The sequence below is a fragment of the Schistocerca piceifrons genome, chromosome 3 (genome assembly GCF_021461385.2).
Source record: "Schistocerca piceifrons isolate TAMUIC-IGC-003096 chromosome 3, iqSchPice1.1, whole genome shotgun sequence".
NCBI lineage: Eukaryota > Metazoa > Arthropoda > Insecta > Orthoptera > Acrididae > Schistocerca > Schistocerca piceifrons.
In genome coordinates this window covers 94,640,044-94,666,738 of record NC_060140.1, presented here as the reverse complement: position 1 = coordinate 94,666,738, position 26,695 = coordinate 94,640,044, and the positions used below count along the sequence as shown (strand labels likewise).

Genomic DNA, 26,695 nt, shown 5'->3' with positions numbered 1-26,695 from the left:
GATAGGAGTCCTTCATTTCATCAAGGCGTAGTGAGAGTTTGATTGATGAAGGTCAATCTAGATAGAAAGAGATAGTTGTGTTATTTGTCAGCAAAGAGTGACGCACTCAGCAGTCGTCGCAGCTCACGGTATTGTGCGCTACAGCGTATGCGAGCCCCATCTGTCCTCCATAACAGTACACTCCATTACATTTCTCATACGACAGCCTTGACCGTACCTAGGAAAGTTATTCAGGTTGTGTAGGTGCGGCTCTCAGCCATTCTGCCAAGTAAATAACATTCTTAAAGAAAAGGGAAAAAATAACCTTTCTATGCATTGTAAAATAATAGCATTCCTGCCCATAAGAGGCAATCTACTGTTCTGAAAAGAACCCGGAAATTTATTACTATTTTATAAGAAAAAATTTCACTTGATTTCTCACATTTTTTTGTAATAAATAATATTTTTCGTTGGTTTAATGGTTTTCTTTCACTAACTAGCAATACTCCCATACCCAAGCATTCCACTAGTTACGTAAGAATATACAGAATAATGTTGTGTCTTTTCCTTACAGTGGACAACTCCAGAAGATATTTGTTGCTGAATGTTTTTCAAGCAGTTCTTGTTGGTACATTAGGAGCGTCTGTCTGACTTGTGTAGTAGCCTTAACTGCCCAGATTGCGAGGATGGTACAAGTTTCCACAAAAAAGAAACCTCAGCTTCAGGGTGTGCTACATGCCGATGCGGTGAATTGCTGTTGAAGTAGAATGGTCACTAGCAGGCAACATTTGAGGACACTGTTGTGCCTCAGTTGTATAAGGCTTTATCGGGCAAGCGAGCCTTCGGTGTGTGGACCCTACCTAGGTGGTCTGTTTGTTTCCATAGTTGCTGGTAGGAACACTATGGCACGCACGGGTTCTCCAACATTATCTTTTGATAGTCAAGCTATCCCTTGGGCAGTAAGAAAGAGTGTAAAAATGGGACTTACCTGCTCTGACTTGATATAAAGTTAAAGCAATGTGTCATAACTGGACACACCCGCAGCATTAAAAGTCTTTCTTACAATAACAAGGGAAGATGATACGTTTGAGAAGATATATAAAGGGTCTCGACAGCTTGATATTAGTGATAGAAGCAGGGTTGCACAACAAGCAAGCACCCTCCTGAAGTTGTTGGATGAGTATCTGATTTCGGTTTCATTGCATCATACCCCTAACTATAGTTGAGGAGTAGCAATACGCAGTGACTTGCATATAGACACGACAGAGATTAAGGAGATTTTGGTGAAGAGAGGGTCACTGAAGCAAGAAATGCAGTATGTTGCGTGAATAGAACACTCGAAAAATTAGAATCGCTTACACTTTCATTTCACCACTTTTGCCACATTGTATTAAAGCTGGATTTACAAGACTAAACGTCGGATCTACACCTAATGTGCGCAGATGGGACGCTGTGGATTCCCCATTGTTTAATTGCTGGGGGGCTACTTCAGCGCCAAGTAGGTTTTACACTCTGGTCCGTCCAAGATAACTTCCTGTTGATAGCCAACTAAAGAAAGCTCCCAAGGTCTCTCTTGCTATAACAAAAAGAAAGGAGAATCAGCTGTTCAGTCATTAGCAGTAGCGAATATTGTGTACAGTTTTCATGCAGCGTTAAAGAATCGGCTATTCTGGGTATTGGGATGTTCATATTACATTATAAAATAGGTTGCATGACAGTTCGGGAATAAACTATCATGTACCATCACCTTGTTGTTGCTTGTAACATGTATGTAGATAAAGTTTTTCTGAGATGATCCTGTAGCACAGGGCAATGGGTACTATACCTTGTTTTTGTTCTGCATGATCATTGTCCGATGTGTTTCATGCCATGGGTGGAAAATTTTAACGTGGTTGCAACATTAAAACATGAAAATACAGAAACAGACTTACTCAGAAGCCTCCTCACACTGAGTCATATCCTCTAGAGCAAGGGTGTATTTCGTTGGAAGGCATATTGTAAATAATAAATGGAGAAACATGAGATCATACAATACTACACACACATATCATTTAGTTTTACAATGCTCATAAATGAAGATAATGTCTAGATAATCTCACAAAGACAAGGATGGTTTGTGTAAAAATTCAAAACAAACTCAAAATCAATTTAATACGAAGTTACTACATCCACAATTACCACATTAAAATACGGAATTATTCATGTCATTGGAAACATATCATAGTAAGTGGCTTATCACACTGGACAACGGGATTCACAGAAATGCATAGAGGTACATGGAAGAATATACATATAATCATGAATTCATACAAAGTCGGTATACAGCAGGAAAATGTCATGAACATTAAAACATTAGACAAACTCTCATGTACAAACACGTGTGTCAGTGTATAAATAGGTTGACCTACGTATTGATAAATAAGTGTCATAATCCTGATATTAAGCACTGACAATCTCATACAAATTAACACAATTACAACATATCTTAACGATAAAATATCATAAGATTAGGGGCAGGAAGAAATGCATCACTGCTGATGTTGCATATCAAGAGTAGTGCATAAGTCAACAAAATGACATAAGGTTTCGAATGCAAACAAATTGGAATATCGCTGATGGTCCATGTAAATCATTCATATACTAAGTTCTCGCTGAGCGCCCTACAGGCCCAGTCTCTGATACCATTATAAAATTCAGGTTGTCACTGAAAGATAAAAGCACAGAAGGAACATATGTTCGTTTTGCTTTTGTTGATGTTCATCTTATATCCTCCTTACAAGATACTGTTCATTCTGTTCAACTGTTTTTCCAGGTCCTTTGCTGTCTCTGACAGAATTACAATATCCTCGGCAAACCTCATAGTTTTTCTTTCTTCTCCATGCATTTTAATTTCTACTCCAAATTTTTCTTTTGTTTCCTTTACTGCTTGCTCAATATACAGATTGAATAACATCAGGGATAGGCCACAACCCTGTCTCACTCCCTTCCCAACCACTGCTTCCCTTTCATTCCCCTCGACTCTTATAACTGCCGCCTGGTATCTGTAAAAATTTTATGTAGCCTTTGCTCCATGTATTGGATCCCTGTCACCTTTAGAATTTGAAAGAGAGTATTCCAGTTAACATTTTCAAAAGCTTTCTCTAAGTCTACAAATATTAGAAACGTAGGTTTGCCTTTCCTTAATCTATCTTCTAAGATAAGTCGTAGGATTAGTATTGCCTCACATGTTCCAACATTTCTACGGAATTCAAACTGATCTTCCCCAAGGTCAGCGTCTACCAGTTTTTCCATTCGTCTGTAATGAATTTGTGTTAATATTTTGCAGCCGTGACTTATTTAACTAGTAGTTTTCACACGTGTGAATTGGGATTAGAATTATTATATTCTTCTTGAAGTCTGAGGGTACTTCGCCTGTCTCATACATCTTGCTCACCAGACGGTAAGGTTTCGTCATGGCTGGCTCTCGAGGGAAGGCTGTCATTAGTTCTAATAGAATGTTATCTACTCCCAGGGCCTTGTTTGAACTTAGGTCTTTAAGTGCTCCGTCAGATTCTTCACGCAGTATCATATCTCCCATTTCATCTTCATCTACATCCTATTTCCATAATATTGCCCTCAAGTACATCGCTCTTGGATAGACTCTCTCCATACTCCTTCCACCTTTCTGCTTTCCCTTCTTTGCTTAGAACTGGTTTTCCATCTGAGCTCTTGTTATTCGTACAGGTGGTTCTTTTGTTTCCAAAGGTCTCTCTAATTTTTCTCTTGGCATCTTAGCCCTAGTGATGTATGCCTATACATTCTTACATTTCTCCTCTAGCCATCCCTGGTTAGCCATTCTGCACTTCCTGTCGATCTCATTTTTGAGACGTTTGTATTCCTTTTTGCCTGCTTCATTTACTGAATTTTTATATATTCTCCTTTCATCAATTGAGTGTCTCTTCTGTTAACCAAGGATTTCTACTAGCCCTCGTCTCTTTACCTACTTCATTCTCTGCTGCCTTTACTATTTCATCTCCCAGAGCTACCCATTCGTCTTCTACTGTATATCTTTCCTCATCGTTGTCAATCATTCCCTAATGCTATCTCTGAAACTCTCTACAATCTTTGGTTCTTTCAGTGTTTGTCCGGGTCCCATCTCCTTAAACTCCCACCTTTTTGCAGTTTCTTCAGTTTTAACCTACAATTCAAAACCAATAAATTGTGGTCAGAGACCACGTATGCCCCTGGAAATGTTTTACAGTTTAAAACCTGGTTCCTAAATCTCTGTCTTACCATTATATAATCTATCTGAAACCTTCCAGTGTCTCCAGGCTCCTTCCATGTAAACAACCTGGATAGCGTCTTACTGAAGGAAAACTATTAGAGATGACCCCATTAAGCATGAATGTATGGGCACCACACCTCACACGATTATATTAATGAAGGGGCTCATCTACCTACCAATGGATACTAGTGGTCACTATAACAATTTGATTTATTATCAAATAAAATGATTTACCCACTGAACCCACCATACAAACATTTAGTAAACGAACAAAAGTTAGTATTTACAAGCTTATGGTGGTCCTGTATGTAATAGTAGTAGCATATAATTTTATTTACTTTTAACACTGTCTGTGTGAGAATTCCCTGTCTTGCATAGAATTGTAGCACTGTAATTATTATTCCTTTCCTGCTTAAATTATTCGCTCCTCTTCTTCCTTTATGTGGCCCAGAACAAAATTACTGTCAGTGCTACTTTCGTAATTTCTAATTTAATTGTTAGATTTCTGCGTTAATATTGTAGTTATAGAGCCTAACTTTCTCTGCTGGTATCATCGTCTGTGTAAATCATCTGCTTCTCTCCTATCACCCTGAACTGCACAGTGCACTATAGTCGGTCCACGAATGACGGCGGTTTGCACAGCTCGAGACTATGATGGGCGTTGCATTGTTGCCACTTGCCAGCAACAGATGCGGAAAGTACATAAACGAGCTCTGTGCTTGAAGAAAGTTAATATATTGCAAATTATGTCTCTCGCTTGCTTGTGCAGAATTTGTCGCTTATCACCACCATTAGCTGTGACAGCTCTCAATAAATGGAACAAAAATTCACTGAATAACTCGCTGCTATCACGTCTAATGCTCTGATTGGCTAAGACGTTCACAGCAAAGCGCTGAGAGCACCACTGAACGCTGATTGGTTGTCGGAGAATGTGTGATGCAGATGCGCAGAACGAGCCTACACTCGACCGTCGTCCTTCATGTTTTTACAGCCGTTGCAATCCTCAGTAATATTGCCTCAGAACGAATACTCCATGCCCCTCACTCCTCTGTATTCGCGCAGACCTCCGAGCTTTGTTCTGGTGAAGTGTAACCAACCTTGAAACTCCAAGCTTCCTGAAACCCCGTATCTGCCTGTGGGCCCATTACCTCCCCCCCCCCCCCCCCCCTCCGTCCCCCTCGCATACCGCAAGGGCTATGCCAGACTCCAGGGCAGCCGATATCCCTACTTATAGCATTACAGCGGAAATAATTCACAATGTCTATATGCTACAACACATACGTGTAAATGTGCTGTCGTTCCTTTCCCACTCGTAGCTCTAATGTCATACTCCAACTGGAGATGTGACTGAAGCCAAATATCTCTTCCAGCTATGTTGGCCTCTATGGCTATCTGCTTCTTAGACACGACAGGTATAAAAGAAGAGGTGGCAGCGTGGTTACGTGGATACAAGGATACTGGCTTCCGAACATCGTGCTCATGTCCAAAAGCCGGCCGGTGTGGCCGTGCGGTTCTAAGCGCGTCAGTTTGGAACCGCGTGACTGCTGCGGTTGCAGGTTCGAATCCTGCCTCGGGCATGGATGTGTGTGATGTCCTTAGGTTAGTTAGGTTTAAGTAGTTCTAAGTTCTAGGGGACTGATGACCTTAGTAGTTAAGTCCCATAGTGCTCAGAGCCAGCCAGCCATGTCCAAAAGCGGGGACAAACAACCCGTATATACACTCCTGCCATTACAATTGCTACACCAAGAAGAAATGCAGATGATAAACGGGTATTCATCAGACAAACATATTACACTAGAACTGACATGTGATTACATTTTCACGCAATTTGGGTGCATACACCCTTAGAAATCAGTACCCAGAACAACCACCTCTGGCCGTAATAACGGCCTTGATACGCCTGGGCATTGAGTCAAACAGAGCTTGGATGGCGTGTACAGGTACAGCTGCCCATTCAGCTTCAACACGATACCACAGTTCATCACGGGTAGTGGCTGGTGAATTGTGACGAGCCAGTTGCTGGGCCACCATTGACCAGACGTTTTCAGTTGGTGAGACATCTGGAGAATTTGCTGGCCAGGGCAGCAGTCGAACATTTTCTGTATTCAGAAAGGCCCGTACAGGACCTGCAACATGCGGTCGTGCATTATCCTGCGAAATGTAGGGTTTCGCAGGGATCGAATGAAGGGTAGAGCCACGGGTCGTAACACATCTGAAACGTAACGTCCATTGTTCAAAGTGCCGTCAGTGCGAACAAGAGGTGACCGAGACGTGTAACCAATGGCACCCCATACCATCACGCCAGGTGATACGCCAGTATGGCGATGACGAATACACGCTTCCAATGAGTGTTCACCGCGATGTCGCCAAATACGGATGCGACTAACATGTTGCTGTAAACAGAACCGGGATTCATCCGAAAAAAAATGACGTTTTGCCATTCATGCATCCAAGTTCGTCGTTGAGCACACCATCGCATGCGCTCCTGTCTGTGATGCAGCGTCACGGGTAACCGCATCCATGGTCTCCGAGCTGATAGTCCATGCTGCTGCAAACGTCGTCGAGCTGTTCGTGTAGATAGTTGTTGTCTTGCAAACGTCCCCATCTGTTGACTCAGGGATCGAGACGTGGCTGCACGATCCGTTACAGCCATGCGGATAAGATGGCTGTCATCTCGACTGCTAGTGATACGAGGCCGTTGGGATCCAGCATGGCGTTCCGTATTACCCTCCTGAACCCAAGGATTCCATATTCTGCTAACAGTCATTGGATCTCGACAAACGCGAGCAGCAATGTCGCGATACGATAAACCGCAATCGCGATAGGCTACAATCCGACCTTTATCAAAGTTGGAAACGTGATGGTACGCATTTCTCCTCCTTAGACGAGGCATCACAACAACGTTTCACCAGGCAACGCCGGTCAACTGCTGTTTGTGTATGAGAAATTGGTTGGAAACTTTCCTCAAGTCAGCACGTTGTAGATGTCGCCACCGGCGCCAACCTTGTGTGAATCCTATGAAAAGCTAATCATTTGCATGTCACAGCATCTTCTTCCTGTCGGTTAAATTTCGCGTCTGTAGCACGTCATCTTCCTGGCGTAGCAATTTTAATGGCCAGTAGTGTATGTTCACTGAAGTTAACCCTCTTAACAGAAAAGTGTCTTATACATGTGATTTTCAATCCACCAAAAGCTGGACAGTTCTCCAGCTTTGAATCTGCGCTCTCGGGTCCCGCTCTCGGGTCTTCAATATTTGTATGAAAAGCTGGAGCTTTGTAGCTGGAGTCCTGCAGATTCAAAATTTATGTGTATTGTTTCCCATTGGGCCAACTCATTATACTGCTGACATTCATACATCTATACTTTCGCAAGCAAGAGAGCAATTCGCATGATCAAATTTCTGCGCCTAGCTTATCTGCTCATGCTGTAATATTCATGAATTATTGGTTACAGTGTCCAAACAGCAAGTCACCAATTTTAGAGGTTTTAAGCGTTTGCGTAAGTCTGAGCTTATAACCGACGCCTATGAAATTCTTGCCAGGGAATGACAGGAACTAACTGTGACATAAATTATGAAGTAGCTAATTTCACTGAGAAACTAAAAATTTTATACGATAAACACGCTCTGAACAACTCAAACACCTTATAAGAGACGCAGTATGCAGAGATTATAAATGGCATCCGACGTCCGAGAATGATCTCTGCCACAACCGACTATGTAACTGAGTTAGTCAGTCGGTGAGAAATGCAAAATTGGGGTACGCCCACTAGTTACCTGGGAATTTTAACACGCCCTCCTTCTTGTGGAAAAATGAGGGCTACTAATAGGACTCGGGTAGACACTGGCCCCGGATCGAATTACGGCGATGGCTGGTGTGCCAGCCAGCCTGGATGTGGTTTTTAGGCGAAATTCCTCATCCCACTAGGTGAATACCGGGCTGGTCCCCACGTCCCGCCTCAGTTACACGACTCGCAGATATCTGGACACGTTCGCACTTTTCTGTGGCTTACACTAGACGCAGACAGTTGGGGTACACTAATTCCGGCCCAGGGGGTACCGGATGGCAACAGGAAGGACATCTGGCCAACCTTCGACACTAACAACGCCAAATTCATAGTAACAGGGCCGACCTCACGTTGAAGTGGGGCAAACACACAAGGAAATGATTATGAGCTTTCTGAGCGAATGTCAATCTCGTTTCCGCATAAATCGCATAGCGACGACTGCTTTTATAAAAGCCAGTGACGAACTAAAACAAGTTATGGACAAAAAACTACTATGAGTTTTATGGATTTCAGCAAAGCTTTCGATGCTGTCGACTTTTATATCCTAATTGCCAACCTCAAAACTCAAAACTATCCTTTATGTGGTGTACAATGATTCCACTCATACCTTACATACCGCCAAAAGTGTGAAATGATTGGAGAAAAGAGGACACAGTGGATGAATGTAATGTAAGGGGTCCCACATGTATCAGTATTGGTCCCATTACTTTTTTCTTTGTATGTTAATGACATGTCGAATATTATCTTCCACTGCAAATGTCATTTACATACTGATGACCTACAGTCATATCTAAGTGCAAACCCAACAAATCTATGCACAGCCATCCAGAATGTAAATGCTGACTTACTTGCTTAATCTCAAAGGGCCCAAACATAGATTTGAAACTTAATTAGATTTGAAACTTAACCCATGTAAGAGCAATGTCAACGATAAACAAATAAAACATTGAGTTATATCTACAACTGTTGACGAAGTTGGCATTTTGTCAGAAAGAAACCAAAGGAATTTTTCAGAGCGAGAAATAAGTGGCAGATGAAATAGTAGCTTTTCTGCAAGGTGAGTCAGTGGAATGTGTGGTGTCATATACGCTCGACTGTGTGGACAATGAACATGGGGAATCCACTGATGATGATACATGCTTAACAAGTGTAAGTGATATTGAAACAGGTGTGGAGCCCAATAATTCATCATCGTTGTCGGACAGGGAGCCTTGGATGTAAAATGACGCGTACATGGACAAACAGAAAGGTGCATCATAAGCAGAAAAAGATAGCCAGGAATGACTTTTCTCGGTAAGAGAAGACTGCTGGTATCAACTACAGGCCTTGATTTGTGGAAAACATTTCCGAGTATGTTTCTGGTGCACAGCACTCTATGAAAGCGAATTGTGGGCTGTTGGGAAACCGAAAAAGAGTATGTGCCGTTCCAGAAGGATGCTGAAAATTAGAATTAGAGACAGGATCATATTTCGTTTCTTTAGTCATCAGGGGGTAACTTCCTTGATCTTATAGGGAACCGTAAAAGGAACAAATGTAGGGTAACATGGAAAGTGGACAATATACGGGGTGTTCAAAAAGTCTCTCCGCAGTGCCGTATGATTGTTAGCCGCGCGTGCCGTAGGCCGCAGTGAATATGCCGAAATGAAACTCAGTGAAATACAAGTTATTAACTGATTGAATATTCATTTTTACTTACAAATTTTCACTTTAAATGTTGGAAGTGTCCCTCCTGCTGTAGAATACACAATTCAATTTGTCTAATCATGTTTCCAAACACAATCTGTAACATTTCTTCTGTAACAGAAGCAGTGAAAGTGGATATTGCAGTTTTCAATTCATCGATGAATTTTGGACGGTTTTTATAGACAGTTGCTTTCGCTGCACTCCAGAAATAGCCAGGTGGTGTTAGGTCAGGCGATAGTGGAGGCCAAAGTTCCTGTGAAATTATGCCATCACCAAAAACATCAGCAAGCAGTGACATTGAAACGCGAGCTGTATGCGCGGTTGCACCATCTTGTTCAAAATAATCGTTCAGTATTTCACTTAACATAAGTTCACCTATGAATGGGTACAGAATATCACTGCAATATCGTTGTGCGTTTATTGTTTCGTTGAAAAATATGGGACCCACAAACCAAACTCCTATTTTCACAAAATGAAAAGGTCCCTCATGAATACACAATGGATTTGCAGTACTCCACATACGAGAATTTTGCGAGTTCGTTTTTGAACCATTGACAATAATGCAGTCTCTTGCCATGATCAGTATTTTTCAGTTCTTGCACGACTCACTTTGTGTGGGAAAAGTTCTAATTTTTTCCTTACAGCTGTGTGGACCGTACCGACACTAACATCGATTTCCTGGACGAGTTTTCTTACTGACTTGTTCGGACTTATGGACATTTTATCGGAAATGTAGAGTAGTTTATCCTCAGACAAAACGCTAGGACGACCACTTCTCGGTGCATCTGTCACTGAACCCGTACTTCGAAATTTGTTAGTCAAATCTCGCACAGTATCGCGATGTGGGAGTGTTGTCTTCGGGAAAACTGAATTAAATGTTTGACGAACTGAAACCGTGTATTTACTGCCAGCTTTGATCACTTGTTCTTCATTTTTTAGCATTTTGACAGTGACAAAAACAAAACAAACGAACAAAGGAACTAAACTTCAACGTTCATGTCAACACGTAACGACACACACCAACGATACTACTGACGCTGGCTGAGATAAACGAAACAGTGGAATGTTGGGAGAGTCCACTTGAAGGGAAGAAACCCAGGCAGGCGAACAATCATACGGCACGCGCGGATAACAATCATACGGCACTGCGGAGAGACTTTTTGAACACCACGTACAGTAAAAAAGTTGAGGGCTTAGGAAATAACTGCTACTGTGAGATGAAGAGGTTGGCACAGGCGAAGATGTTGTGATTGTCCGTTTCGAACCAGCCAACAGACAGATGACCCCAGAATATGATGTAACAATCTGCGAACATCAGTAGAACGTACCTGCACTTTTTGTCCCATTGGGAACTCCAGCTGCACGTGTAAAACAGCGATGTCGGCGATGCTATGTGAAACAATTTTATCGACGCCAATCACATATCCCCCGCTTTCGCGGTCAGATGTTCCAACTCGCAGTGTTACTTCGCCGTCGGTTTCAGTCCGCTCGATACAGTGTTTAGCAGTCATGGCCCAAGACTTTCTGATGATGGTCGCTGCACATTCAAACACACCCCACCTCTCGAGACCTGCCATATAAGGGAATTCCTCGATAGATGTTTCCTCTCCGCCCAAGATACGGGGCGGTGCGAAGCAAACGGTGACGTGTAGACAGCTGGAGAGCCACACAAGAGCGTCTGCACGAAGGATGCGGAAACTGTGGGCGCCCAACCTGCGACTGGAACACTGTGCGCAGGTCCCCGCCTTCATCTGCTGTCTCTTTTCCATTGCCGTTTGCGTTAACTTCCGACGTAACGCTCTCTGTACGGAGCTGAACGACTGCAGGGATGACGGGAATAGTGGGGGCCTGCGGCAGCAGCATTATACGACTGTATCAGGCTATGTAGGCAGTACCAAATGAAATTTATTTGTTTATAAAGCTGATGTGACACATAAAATCCCCAACATATCGTGATATTAGTATAGTCAGACCATGATATCTTTCACATTAATAAGGGGAAAATGCTGGTCAGCGTTATTGGGCATAAAAGCACACACTGATAGCAGTAGTCGTATGTAATTTCATAAGTTATTACTGTTTTCAGCACCCATACGAACATTATGTGGCACTAAACCTTTATTTAGACAACACAACAGGTACTGTTCAAGTAAATTGCTGTTTTAAGCATTTGAGTAGCAGTAGGGAAACTCCATCTACCATCTGGTGAGCAAGATATATGAGACAGGCGAAATACCCTCAGACTTCAAGAAGAATATAATAATTCCAATCCCAAAGAAAGCAGGTGTTGACAGATGCGAAAATTACCGAACTATCAGTATAATAAGGCACGGCTGCAAAATACCAACGCGAATTCTTTACAGACGAGTGGAAAAACTAGCAAAAACTGACCACGGGGAAGATCAGTTTTGATTCCATAGAAATATTGGAACACGTGAGGCAATACTGGCCCTACGATTTATCTTGGAAGCTAGATTAAGGAAAGGCAAACCTACGTTTCTACCATTTGTAGGCTTAGGGAAAGCTTTTGACAATATTGGCTGGAATACTCTCTTTCAAATTCTGAAGGTGGCAGGGGTAAAATAAAGGGAGCGAAAGGCTATTTACAATTTGTACAGAAACCAGAGGGCAGTTATAAGAGTCGAGGGACACGAAAGGGTAGCAGTGGTTGCAAAGGGAGTGAGACAGGGTTGTAGCCTCTCCCCGATGTTATTCAATCTGTATATGAAGCAAGCAGTGAAGGAAACAAAAGAAAAATTTGAAGTAGGTAATAAAATCCATGGAGAAGAAATAAAAACTTTGAGGTTCGCCGATGACATTGCAATTCTGTCAGAGACAGCAAAGGACTTGGAAGAGCAGTTGAATGGAATGGACAGTGTCTTGAAAGAAGGATATAAGATGAACATCAACAAAAGCGAAAAGAGGATAATGGAATGTAGTCGAATTAAGTCGGGTGATGCTGAGGCAATTAGATTAGGGAATGAGAGACTTAAAGTAGTAAAGGAGTTTTGCTATTTGGGGAGCAAAATAACTGATGATGGTCGAAGTAGAGAGGATATAAAATATAGACTGGCAATGGCAAGGAAAGCGTTTCTGAAGAAGAGAAATTTGTTAACATCGAGTATAGATTTAAGTGCCAGGAAGTCGTTTCTGAAAGTATTTGTATGAAGTGTAGCTACGTATGGAAGTGAAACATGGACGATAAATAGTTTGGACAAGAAGAGAATAGAAGCTTTTGAAATGTGGTGCTACAAAAGAATGCTGAAGATTAGATGGGTAGATCACATAACTAATGAGGAGGTAATGAACAGAAATGGGGAGAAGAGAAATTTGTGGCACAACTTGACTAGAAGAAGGGATCACTTGGTAGGACATATTCTGAGGCATCAAGGGATAACCAATTTAGTATTGGAGGGCAGCGTGGAGGGTAAAAATCGTAGAGGGACACCAAGAGATGAATACACTAAGCAGATTCAGAAGGATGTAGGTTGCAGTAGGTACTGGGAGATGAAGAAGCTTGCACACGATAGAGTAGCATGGAGAGCTGCATCAAACCAGTCTCAGGACTGAAGACCACAACAACAACAACAGGGAAAATTATTCTGGTCCAGCCCCGATTGAAACATGCGATGTCGATCGTAGTCATTATTGTGTTTCCAGAATGCGATTTTTACTCTGCAGCGGAGTGTGGTTCAAATGGTTCAAATGGCTCTGAGCACTATGCGGCTTAACTTCTGAGGTCATCAGTCGCCTAGAACTTAGAACTAATTAAACCTAACTAACCTAAGGACATCACATACATCCATGCCCGAGGCAGGATTCGAACCTGCGACCGTAGCGGTCACGCGGTTCCAGACTGAAGCGCCTTTAACCGCACGGCCACACCGGCCGACTGCAGCGGAGTGTGCACTGATATGACAATTCCTGGCAGATTAAAACTGTGTGCCGGACCGAGACTCGAACTCGGGACCTTTGCCTTTCACGGGCAAGTGCTCTACCAACTTTTTCTTTTTAATCTCATTTTGTTTGCTTTTGTTCGTTGCATCTGCTCGGGGCGGACGTCGTAAGACATCCGTTTTAAGTTCGTTGTTGATCGATTAGCTCAGTTTTTTTTTATTACAGAGAGCTGCTAAACCTCTGACCGAACACACAGAGCTACCGTGCCGGCACCAACTGAGCTACCCAAGCACGACTCACGCCATGTCCGGACGGCTTTACTTCTGCCAGTATCTCGTCTCCTACCTTCCAAGTTTTAATCTGCCAGTTTTAATCTGCCAGAAAGTTTCATATGAGTGAACACTCCGCTGCAGAGTGAAAATCTCATTCTGGAAACATCCCCCAGGCTGTGGCTAAGCCATGTCTCCGCATATCCTTTCTTTCAGGAGTGCTAGTTATGCAGCGTTCGCAGGAGAGCTTCTGTAAAGTTTGGAAGGTAGGAGACGAGATACTGACAGAAGTAGAGCTGTGCGGAGGGGGCGTGAGTCGTGCTTGGGTAGCTCAGTTGGTAGAGCACTTGCCCGCGAAAGGGAAAGGTCCCAAGTTCGAGTCTCGCTCCGGTACACAGTTTTAATCTGCCAGGAAGTTTCATTATTGTGTTATGAATGAAATGGACTTCAGATCTATGGTATGGTGGCGAAACTTGGTTTCTATGCTAGTGCGTTAATGTGGAACCGATTTACGCTGGAAAAACAATAGTTGACCACCAGGTGAAAATTTGGCGCTGTGAATACGTGGAACACGTATAGAAACGTTTTTGCCTGTGCAATGGATTAGGAATGGGGCGTGGGCAGAAAAGGTCAAACAAGTGAGAAAGGCGTAATGGTGATTTTTTTATTAAATTCCGCTTACTCGGTTTATTCAAAATGAACACTGGAAACGTCATCGAAGTAATGCAACTGTAAAACGATCTGACCAACAGTTGCGTGTAACAGCACCGGTGGAATATGAGCAACGTGCTCCTGTATACTGGCCTTTTAGACGCAGGGCGGAGAAAAATTGTGTCACGAAATTTTAACCCTGGATACCTGATGGCAGTAGGAACCAAAATTCCTAATGTAGTGTAGGTCGGCAACGCACAGTTTTTAAACTACGGAAACTTGGGGCCACGCACTCCTATTGGCCACGGGATTGCCCTGTTGCCGGATGCTCTGGACAACGCATGACAGCGAATGCTTTGCCTTCCAGAGGTCACGATGTATCCAAGGCGACTCGCACGCTCCCTGGTAGCGCGCCAGCCTTCCACTCTGGCAGCCTGAGGGCGAATCCGCCGGGGTCGCGACACATCCATTGTAGTTTCATTATAAGACGTACCGGGATCAAACACGTCAACATCTGTTATTTCGCCTGCAGAAAGTCTTTTACAAATTGTGTCGGCCCTGAAAAAGGCCTTTTTTGTAGCTGGTACATTGTTTACTTAAAGCAGGTGTTCGAACTGGCGACGCTCTGACGCGACACAAGCTTGTTAATGTCGATCGGTGTCTTGCCGAACTCTTTCAGAGATTCCTGGCATTACCCTCATGTGATTGGCGTCATGTTGAATGCGATCCATCAATTCCTCTTCGTTTCTAGGTAGTTCCCGTCCAGGTGGGAGAACAAGAACCTTTGAAGAATCCCCACAGGAACAAGTCCGGTGGCGTGAGGTCTGGTGATCACGGGGGCCACGTCCTACGAGCACCTCTGCCAATATCCGCACACAGCACCAGTGTTATGCTGCAACCACATGCATAGCCGTATGTCCGGCGGAACATCTTCCAGCAGGACGGGTAGAGTTTCTTGCAAAAAATGAAGCTAATTTTCCCCGATTAGTCGAGGAGGTAGACGGACCGCCTCAGTCAGATGGTCACCCACAATGCCTGCCCAAATGTTGACCGAAAATCGTTCCTGGTGTCCGTGGACATACGTGACGTGAGGATTTCCACTTGCCCAGTAATGAAGGTTTCGACTGTTGTAAAGGGCACCCCGATGGGAGGTGCAATCGTTGGTAAACAACACAATGGCGGGGAAGTCGGGATCTCGTGCAACACGTCGCATAAACCACCTGCAAAACCCTAGCCTATGTTCACAGTCCGCCACAGGATTTAGGTCTTGGATAAGGTGGAAACTAAATGGATGCTGGACATCATCCCTCAAAACCTCCCAGACTAACCGATGAGTGCCCTCATATCGTGTCCAACCGCTCGAGTACTTGTCGTAGATGCTTCCTCGAAGCACTCGAGCTCTTCAAATGCAGCATAGCGTCGTGTTCGAAGTCTTCCAGCATCACCATGATATCGCGCTAAAGAGCCTGTTTCGCCAAGTCGCTGATGAATTGTTGTAAACGTTTGCGGGTTTGCTGGGTACCGTTCCTCATACAACCGTCGAACGTCATGCGCATTACCGTTGGCTAGTCCATAAACAAAAACCATATCTCGTTGTTCTCCAAACGGATACTGTGCCGCCACGCTTAATGTATGACTAAATCGCAGGTGACGTGTGTGTGTACCGAATGCCTCTGACGTGAGGTGGAGACAAACAGCGAGACCTATTCGACACGTGTGCGTATCACGTTGGGACAGTGACGGGGGATGTCTGAACAGACAACCATAGCGCTGCCCGTCAACCGACGAACGACAACAGGCCAATCCCACGGCCAATCGAAGCGCGTGGCGCCAAGTTTTGTGGCACAATTTTTCTCCGCCCAGCATGCCCAGAGCCAAAAGTCACTAGGATTCACATCAGGTGATACTGCAGGCCGTGAACCTGGAAAATCTCATGGGATAACACGATCGTGGAAGGTTGCATTAAGTAGATCTTTCACTGGGAGAGCGAGATGATGCGTTGCGCCATCTTGCATGAAAACTGTGGTTTGACACAGTTTCGCTCTTCCAAAGTAGGAATCACATGCTGTACAAGGAGGTCTCGATAACGTGCAGAAGTCACGGTACAACTGACAAGCTCTCTGAGCGTACTGTCTTCAAAGGAGAACGGACCTAGAATGAAGGTACTTGTGCATCCACAGTACACTGTCACAAACGGAAGTGCAGTGGCTCTTCATGCACAACGCTCGGCTTAACAGTACCCCCAATTCGGCAGTTCTGTGTATTCACTGCACTCTGTAGCGTAAAATGTACCTCGTCACTGCAGAGAATATTGTCTGGCCACATATAATCAATTTTGATCCGTGCCGTAAGCTGAAGAGCATACGCAAAAAGTTGCTGCGGATCATGAGGTTTCAGTTGTTGTGTCCAGTCTGGACCTTGTGCGGGTGTTAGTGTAATATACATCGCAAAACTTCCATACAGTTGACCGTCGGATGGAAATTCTAGTGACTCAGCACAAGCTGTAGCACTACACGGAGCGCGTGGTCGTGCTGCATGGTCAGTTACGTGTGACGTCTGTGGCATTTGTTACGTTATATACAATATATATATATATATATAATTCTACAAGATTGTCCAAACAATAGTTAAGATGCTCTACAATACACAGATACCGCCTCTCAAGATCAAAGGCAATAATATCAAAGTTTCCAAACATCAAAACATATTGCATGTACTAGGCCGTTACACTCCAAGCAATAAATTCGTTAACACACCAAATCCAACAAACATGGCAGAGGCACCTACTAACGTACGGTAGATTGATAGCGAGATTACCGAACAACCCGAACCGAGGGTTATTTTTAATTTATCAGCATGAATTTTTCTTTGGTTTGAGCATGACTCTTTCTGTCAGGGATATTATCTTTTCTTATCACTTTTACTTACGTGCATAAGTAAATATGAAACGTGTTCTTGAAGGGCCGCTGTTATTCTTGGACCAACTTTAGTTTTTGAACGTGGTGACTAAAATATAGTTGTCGTTAACTTAACTGAATGTAATTCTGTTGATTTCTATTCATTGATTGCGAAGCAAGCCTCGAGAGAATGTCGATTGTTGCCATGGAGCGGCCAAGATAAACCCTACTGAACTCATGGAACGTGTATAGTTTAACAACAAGAACTTTAACGTAAATTAATTATCTGTTGCAATTTAAAAAGGTTCTTATAACGAAATCTCTCGCATTTACAGTTACTGTTAACACTTTGAAGAATAAATTAATACTCGCCGCGTAATGGCCGACCAGATGCTGCAAATTACTGAAAAAATGCTTATTAAAAATAGTTAGCCACTGCGAGCATTTTAGGTGACAACTACTACAAAGAAATTCATTTTGTGATAATAATAACAATTTTATTTTAGCAGAGATACGAATAACTTACATAAAATATGTGTAGCCGCTCAATGGCTGCCTTCCGTCTAGCGAAACAAAACAGTGTGTGTCTCATAAAATACGTCCTTTCTCCTCGGCCGTACAATCACGTCTCTTTCGATCTTTTTTCATTTTCATAGACATTAAATAAAGATGCTACTCTTCAATTATCGCTGCATACCAGTTGTTTGAAGTACATTAACTATATCTTTTACACTAATTATACTCATAAAATACTATAACTGCGGTTTACAACCGATAAAAATGTCAATATTTATGTGACGTACCGTCCCATACGGCAGCAACTTCGTCAGCAGCTTCCACTGGGATAGGCCGTCTTAATCTTCCAGGTGACACACCAGGCTCACCCACATTAATTATAGCCATCCGGTATGACGTAACGGAGTTTTTAGAGCAATATTAGTGACGTGTTGACATCATTTGGTTCTTTCTTGCAGTACACCATGCTTTACGATGAAGGTTACGATTCCCACCCCAGCGTCAACAGCAAGCCGCTGCAGGTGCTTGGGGCCAGGGCCGCCTGAATGCTGGAGAAATGCGGTGTATACGGAAGTACGCGAACAGCAGGTTTGGCGGAAATTTGCAGATAACACCTTTACATAAGGGCTCTCCTCACAATCAATATCGTTTAACAATACTGAGCTGTGGTAAAAAATTGCCGTTTTGAAGAGCGCGCCGCAGCGCGTACTGTGAAGCAGTCGCCCTCCGTTTCTGGCGGAGGCGCTGCTGTGGCAGTCGCAGCTTTGGTGTCTCCCTCTGGTGGGAAAGATGAAAGGTTGCCTGTTCACGTGCTTTTAAGGGGCGTTATGAGCTCGTCAGTCGGTCAGTACGGGGTCAGTCTGGGTCTGTATCTCGTCCGCATTTGTGCGGCAGTTAGTGTCTGTCTGTCTGTCGTTCGGACCAACCTTTAAAGCCGGCAAAATGAGAGTCTTTCCACTCTGCCAGTAAGAGAACTCAGCGAGTGATCGCCCGGTCGGGGCTTAGTTCCTGTATCTGAGTCTGCGCGTTAGGCCGCAAGTCTGCTCGAGTTTGCTCAGGCAATGGTCATTGGCGGTTGGATCGATCGGTTGGTCGGTCGCGCACTGAGACACAAGATGACTTGTCCGTCTTGAGCGTCGGCGCATGTGAGGTCGCCACGTGAGTCCAGTGGGTCGCGGCGTATAGCGAGGGGTAGTGACTTCGCGATCCACACGAGAGCAACAGGAGTCAACCCACGACATCAGTCTGGCCGCTGCGAGCTGCGACGCCGTGAGACGGGAGATCGGCGCGCCTACCTGCGTCCGTTGAAGCGGCTGGCAGCGGACGGTTCGGGAGAGCGATTTGGGGGTGCTGCGCCACGTCTACTCGAGAAATCACAGTTTATTAGAAGTTAAGTGATTGGTGATATGTTGTTTGATTTACTCTTGTTAAATTCTACTTGTTTTGTTGCTGAGGTCACCAGCCGTTTTGCTTTGGGATCGTCCCACCGTTCTTCTCCGTTTGCCCACCCGCGGGAAGGTGGTTGTTTATAAATTGGGTGCTCCCTTATTGCCTTGTGGAGTAGGGGCGGGTTAGAGCAACCTGCGGTTCGGGGTGTTCGGTAATCTCCCTATCAATCTATCATACGTTAGTAGCTGCCTCTGTCATGTTTGTCGGATTTGGTGTGTTAACGAATTTATTGCTTGGAGTGTAACGGCCTAATACCTGAAATATGTTTTGATCTTTGAAAACTTTGATATTATTGCCTATGATCTTGAGAGGTGGTATCTGTGTACTGTAGAGCATCTTAACTATTGTTTGGCCAACCTTGTAGAGTTTTATATAAGATTGCATTTCATGGGCTTTTATTTAAATGATCGTTTTAGTATATAAAGTTGCCACCCTTTCGCCGTAAGACTTTTCTTAGAAGTTAAAATCAAGTTGCACCTTCGGTGGCAAGGTTAATATTTTAATTGTTAGTGTTTTGTACCATTTCCATCCCTCCTATGGGGTGCATGGTTTGTGTGCTTGTGTAAATTGTTAAAACTCTTAGTTTAAAGTTATCTGGTGTGTTACAGATTTGCACCAGTGTAGTCTTTCAGAGGCTGTTGTGAGCGGTCGTAACTACGGCCGTGTCAAAAGGAAGCGGGAAGGTTCTCTGCCCGAAAGCTCATAAAGTCCAAACTTGTTTCTTTCTGCCTCTGAATAAATTGTAACTTGATATTTAGAGGGCGCTTTCTGATTATAATTTTCAATCTGTTTCTTTTAAAAAATGCTTTTAGGCACTATTAAAGTGAATAAAATTCTCATTTGTTAAAAGGATTTGGTTATGATTTCATCAGTTACTCCCTGGAAACTACTTCCATGCTTACATAGTGTGAGTAAATGTGTTAATGTTCTTGATGAATCGCAAGTAAATAAAATAAATTCTTAAGAATATTCTTTGAAAATAAATCACGGTTCAAATACTATATTGTCCATCCCTCAATATACCGAAGCCATCCTCACACCATCGACCGTTATATCAGTACTTTCAATTCGAAACGCGATTTCAAGAATGATTAAACATTTGTCATTTTGTTAACTACTACAAAGAAGAACGATCACAAAAAAGAGGGCATGTGAATAATTTGAGAGAAAAGAAGGACGTACCACACGTTAATTTTCTCACTGGAATCCGATATATCTCGCTGCTTATGCACATATTTAAAGCGACCAGGTTGGTCAGCTGCTGTGGTGAGTGACAGACCTAGGTGCACTGAGGTCAGGATGCTGTTAGTCCACCACCCTGGGCAAGGTAGCATTGTGGCGGTGAGTGGGTGCCTGGTAGACGTCCGAAAAGTTGTCATAGGAACAGCATTCTAAAAACCAACCATTTATTACACAGAACTAATATAATCGTGTCGTTGCCCCAGGATGTCAGCAGTTCACACCCAATAAGGAATTCATGTGGTCAGCACATGGTCTGTACCCATGGGCAGGCAGCACCGTCGTACAGATGCCAATGGTATGCCAAGCTGCTGACCCTGCTAGATCACATAGTCGTGCTGTCTGAGGCAGCAAGACAGCTACAGCGAGGCACACCATGGAGCACTGGATCCCACTTCAGACCTGATGTAGTAAGGGCAGCTCACAACAGCATAGTCTGCCCAGAGCAGAGGCAGGCCGTAAGACGTTTGACTGCAGTGGTGATGGCGGTTGAATCGCTGCGAAGCCCCAGGTTTGAGCTGTAGACGTCCAGGGGCTGTTGCAGATGAAGTAGGCCCTCCAGGTGGCCCCCCAGTTGGGGAGATCTACGTACACAGCATGGGGCTCCAGCTAGCAGTGTCTGGAGTGCGCGAATGGTTGACTCATGGAGACTCAGGCTCGTGTAACAACGTAGGTCCCTTCTAGAGACTGGTGGCCAGCAGACTGCAATACTTTTGACTGGTCCATCCTCGTTTTGCATAGCGTGAGTTTTTAGCACATAAATCACATCAAATCCGTGGCTCAGATGTGAAGTAACTCAGCCATCCACAGCCCCCTGTGGTGACTTTGTCTTTCTGGTGCGTCAGTGGTACTTATGTTTCTGGTCTCTCAGCTTGTTGACAACGTCAGTGGGATAACCTCCTCGACACAATAGTCACTGAATAAGCAAACAGCCCTGGTATAATTCTGATCAGCTCTCTGACTTGACCTGTTTCTGTGGCTTCTTCCATTAACTGAGGAAGGTGTCTTAATTTAACCTCGATGTGCCAAGTAAATTATTTGCATTGCAACACTCCTCCCTCACTCAGAAAAATCTGTCCTCCAGATCTTTTTGTGGCTCCTCTGCAAAGTCTCGACATATATTAAAAAATTGACAAACATTTACAGTACTCTTATCCTCCCACTTACACAATCTCAGATTAAGGGACAAGGACCATTGGCTGCACCCCCAATTCTAAACAACATTTTATAGGTGTAGTTCACGTGACTGACTTGCTTTCCTCCGGGAACATGATCCCATAGAATCATTTCTTCATACTACTAAAAAAAGTTATTGAAGTATGCTACTACACACTTCAAAAAGGCCTTGCATCACCTCGGTTCCAAGAGTCCCGGAACCTGTACAGAAAACAGGAATAGACATCAACGTAAACGTCATTTCCGCCCTTTTTGTTGCTCATAAAAACCACACACTGCATGTTGTAACAACATACACAGACCTTCAGAGGCGGTGGTCCAGATTGCTGTACACACCGGTACCTCTAATACCCAGTAGCACGTCCACTTCCATTGATGCATGCCTGTATTCGTCACGGAATACTATCCACAATTTCATCAAGGCACTGTTGGTCCAGATCGTCCCACTCCTCAACGGCGATTCGGCGTAGATCACTCAGAGTGGTTGGCAGGTCACGTCGTCCATTAACAGCCCCTTTCAATCTTTCATGCCTCCTCTCCCACTGATATCCATTGGCGTGAGCTGAGTACATCAGGAACTCTGTGTGTACCTTGCCCATCAGCTCCAGTTTTTTTTTTTCTTCTTCTCCTTAATGTCCTTCGCTGGTAACGACACTAGTGGTTGTGGCAAAACGTCCATAGCTTCTTTAAAAGGCTTGATGTGCCCTACGTAAACAATGGAAGTCTTTGTTGGTAACAAACTTCCGTAGCTTGATATGCCTTTTGGTAATAATTAACGAGTTTTTTATTTTACACTTGGCCTGCAGGGATCCGCAAGCATGACCCTCTGACCGATTCTATGCTCAGGTAATTTGTCAACGTGTTGCCCCACTTGCTCTTGCCGATCTAGTGCTTTCATATTAACTTTCTTCACCCATTTCCAAATCACCTGTAAAATCTTCACAGACTTCTTCACTGATTCTCCACTTTTCAGGTTTAATCACCTCAAAAGACGACATATACAAATTTGTATATTGAAAGCCCAACACTGGTATATACTTTAGAATTATACACAGTTATGACACAAGGTAGATAAACGTTTCAGTCGTTATGGTAGGCGTGCACATTATAACACCCCCACCAACACTACCATGGATGTATTCTGTTACTCCATTCAGTTGAAGATGTTAAGCGCTAGTTCTGAGCTTCTGGATCTGCAATAGATGTCATAGCTGCTTAACCAACTCAGACATAAATTTGGTGCCCCAATCTCTAATTATTGTGTCCTGAACGCCAAACGTTAATAACCAATTGTTTACCATAGCATGTGCCACCATACTTGCTTGTTGATTCAGGACTGCAGCCATCGTGTTATAATGTGGAAAATGGTCTATAATTGTTGACACATAGTTGTTGCCTGGTGACGTCACATTGAATGGACCTAAAATGTTTCATTCGCACATTTTAAGATGGCGTGGATGCCTCTAGTAATCTTTGCAAAGGTAGACGTTGATGACTTAGATCAGCATGTTGTGCGCAAAGTATACAGTTTTACTAATATTGGCTGACGTCCTGCCTCATCGTTCTCCATCAGTATTACTCAGCTATTTAGTGATCCGTTGTCGTTCATCCTCCGTGACTGCTAATATATGGTTGTACTTGTCTCAGCACTTCACCCTTCAAAGCTGCAAGTACTACAATGCGCGACCCTACCTAATCATCTTACACAATAGCCTCTTGTGTTTCACCTTATGTAGCTGTGTCCTAAATAACAGGCAGTTTGCATCATCAGTCTGAGTTCTTGCTACTCATTGTGGCTATTGCCAAGTGTTTACATGACCCCCATCTTTCTTCACAAACCACCGATGTTGCTATGTTCCTTGCTGGGTTTTTCTACTACCTCGTAGTCGAATTCAGTCAAATTTGAAGCCCAGCACGTTAGTCTACTCAAAGGATCCTTCTGTCATAGTATCCATTTTAATGCTGCAAAATCCATTATGACTGAATTTCCTACCGTACAGGTAGCAATGGAAATAAATAATACCATATACTTATATGACCCTCAACAACTTTTTCTCTGTGATTGAGTAATTCTCTTGAGCTTTATTCAGCTGCCTTGGTGCATATGCTACTGTGTGTTCCTTGCAATCTGTATCCTGATTTACAACACATTCAATTGCCTAACCACTTGCGTCACAGTATGGGATAAATTTCTTCTTGCGGATTAGAAACATTAACACCTGACTCATTGTTAAAACCTGTATTTCAGTTCCTCAAATGCAGTCTGACAGTAGGTTGGTCGCTGGACTTTCATACCTTTTTTCAGGGAATGAGTTAACGATCTAGCAATTTCAGCATTTTATTTGATGCATTTTCAATAACAATTACATAGTAATAAAAATGATTGAAGTTATTTTGTTGTCTGTACGAGGGTCGTTCAATAAGTAATGCCGCACATTTTTTTCTCAGAACACGTTTATTGTTAAAAGTCAGAATTTGGTGACAATATACACCAACATGTCTTGTCCATGTCTTATTTTTCTAAGTGGTCTCCATCACGTTCAATGGCCATACGCCAACGTTGTGAAAGAGCATGTATTTCCTGCTGGTAAAAGCTCTTGTCCTGTAGGTGTAGCCATATTTTCACTGCATGACTGACACTCTCGTCATCTTCAAAGTGTGTTCCTCCTAGAGAATCTTTAAGCGGCCCAAAGAGATGGAAGTCCGAGTGTGTCAGGTCTGGACTGTAGGGTGGATGAGGCAATGATGTCCAACCCAGTTTGGCGATGTGTTCCCGGGTTCTCACACTTGTGTGTGGGCGCGTTGGAGCAAGATTTCTGTTGCATTCTCTTCCGATAGAACACGTCGGGATTGGTTCTTGAATTTATTCGGAGTCTTCACCTATGCCTCTGAATTCATGGTTGAACCTCTTGTTGTCACGTCCACGAGAATGACACCATCACGGACCCAGACGCGTGTCACCACGACTTTTCTGGCAGAGTGAGTTGTCTTGAATTTCTTCTTTTGTGGTGAATGATGATGAAGCCACTCCATGGACTGCCTTTTTGTTTCCGGCGCAAAGTGGTGCACCTAGCTGTCGTCCCCCGTAACGATCCGTGAGGCCTCGCTGTCGGTCTCAAAATGCCCCAACAATTCAGATGAAATGCTCCTTCTTTGAATCTTGTGGTCCGCTGTGAGCACTTGTGGAACCCATGGTGAGCACCTCTTTGAATATCCGAGAGTCTCGGTCATTCTAGACGCACTTCCAATGCTGACCGACAACTGTAGAGCCAATTGTCGAGTTTTGATGCGGCGGTTGGCACGAATAATGTGATCCGCACGATTCAGCATGTCCGGAGCAGTGGCTGTGACAGGACGTCCCGAGCGTAGCTGATCATGGAGCTCTGTTTCTGCATTTCCCGAGGCTGTAACTTTCTTTATCCACCGCCCAACTGTACTCCTATCAACTGGGGCATCGCCATACACTGCACACAGACGTTTGTAGATGGTCACCACGGTTTGTTTTTCTGCCCACAAGAATTCAATAACAGCACGCTGCTTGTAAAGTAAGTCGTATGTAGACACCACTTTGACGCTGTACTACAGCTCTGCCGTCTGCCAGAACTGTCCGAAACTTCACCAGCACACAGAACAAACAACAATCGTGAAGCACCCACAAGTATGTTTGTCTGTATATATTAACGCCTTTAAAGAAATGTGGGGCATTACTTATTGAAAGACCCTCATAGAAGTAAGAATCAAGGACAGCACATATCAACTTTGGGGGACTTTTTACACCATTCTGGCTAATCACATGACCTAGGTAGCTTACCTCTGTTAAGGGGGGTACGACGTCAGACGGGTCGACTTGGAGCATGAGAGGCATCACACGACATTTTAATTTCCAGTGTCTATACTTTTACAAATAAATTCATAAAACTTTGTCAAATCTTCAGGAAGGATTCAGGATTCAGACTAATTGCAGTGGAAGTTTGAAAACATAACAAAATAAATTTTTTACGTGCGAAACGTCATCATTTTTTTCACTTACTAATGGCTGCATTTGTTGCTATAGGCACACTTTTCTTCTAGACTTTATTTAATTTATGAACAAACGAATGAACTGTTATATTTTAAACTTCATGTTTAGAAAAAACACAAATTTTTTAGTTAATTATCTAATTTTTACCACAGGTTTTTATAGATTTGGGAAATCCTAGAGTTTCATACACCTTTAAGTATGGCTTGTATGCTGTGCAAAATTCATCGAAGAATCTCTTTCACTTATCAAGAAAAGTGTACCTATAGCAACAAATGCAGCCATTAGTAGGTGAAAAAAATGATGAAATTTCACTTGTAAAAAAAATTATTTCGTTATGTTTTCGAACTTCCACTGCTATGGGGGTCAATTCTGAATCCTTCCTGGCCATACTGACAAAGTTTTATGAATTAATTTGTAAAAGTATAAACGGTGGAAACTAAAATGTTCTGTGGTGCCTCTCCTGCTCCAAGTCGGCCCGTTTGACGTCCTACCTCCCTTAATGCAAAGTGAAATTTTTCAATAGTATTAAATGTGCCGAAAATAACCTTTAAACACATACTCCTATCATTGCACAATGCCCTCTAGATCTTTAGAAAACACATTAATATTGTCGCTATAGGTCATACCTTGCCGTAGTTTTAATCCCCTTATGATTTCATTTAATAGCCTCTGGACTGTGACCGATGCATTCTTAAGCCCAAATGGTGTATGTCGATAGTGATAGTGACTCCATGGAACAGTAAATACTGACTTTGGCTGGTCTTCTGGAACCACTTCCAACTGGTGATATCCTCTCTTCAAATCCTTTATGCAGAAATATTTATCCTGACCTAGGTTATCCAATGTCTCCGTGACGTTCAGTGTAGGA

General features: G+C 43.3%; 1 protein-coding gene across 1 annotated transcript in view; it reads right to left on the bottom strand.

The window, feature by feature from the left end:
* Positions 1 to 11,223, bottom strand: part of LOC124788420 (trypsin-6-like) — a 33,943-nt gene extending 22,720 nt beyond the window's left edge. The window contains exon 1 of the mRNA XM_047255686.1: positions 11,041 to 11,223. Coding sequence (XP_047111642.1) covers positions 11,041 to 11,223 — 183 coding nt within the window. The remainder of the gene's footprint in view (positions 1 to 11,040) is intronic.
* Positions 11,224 to 26,695: the final 15,472 nt, after the last annotated feature.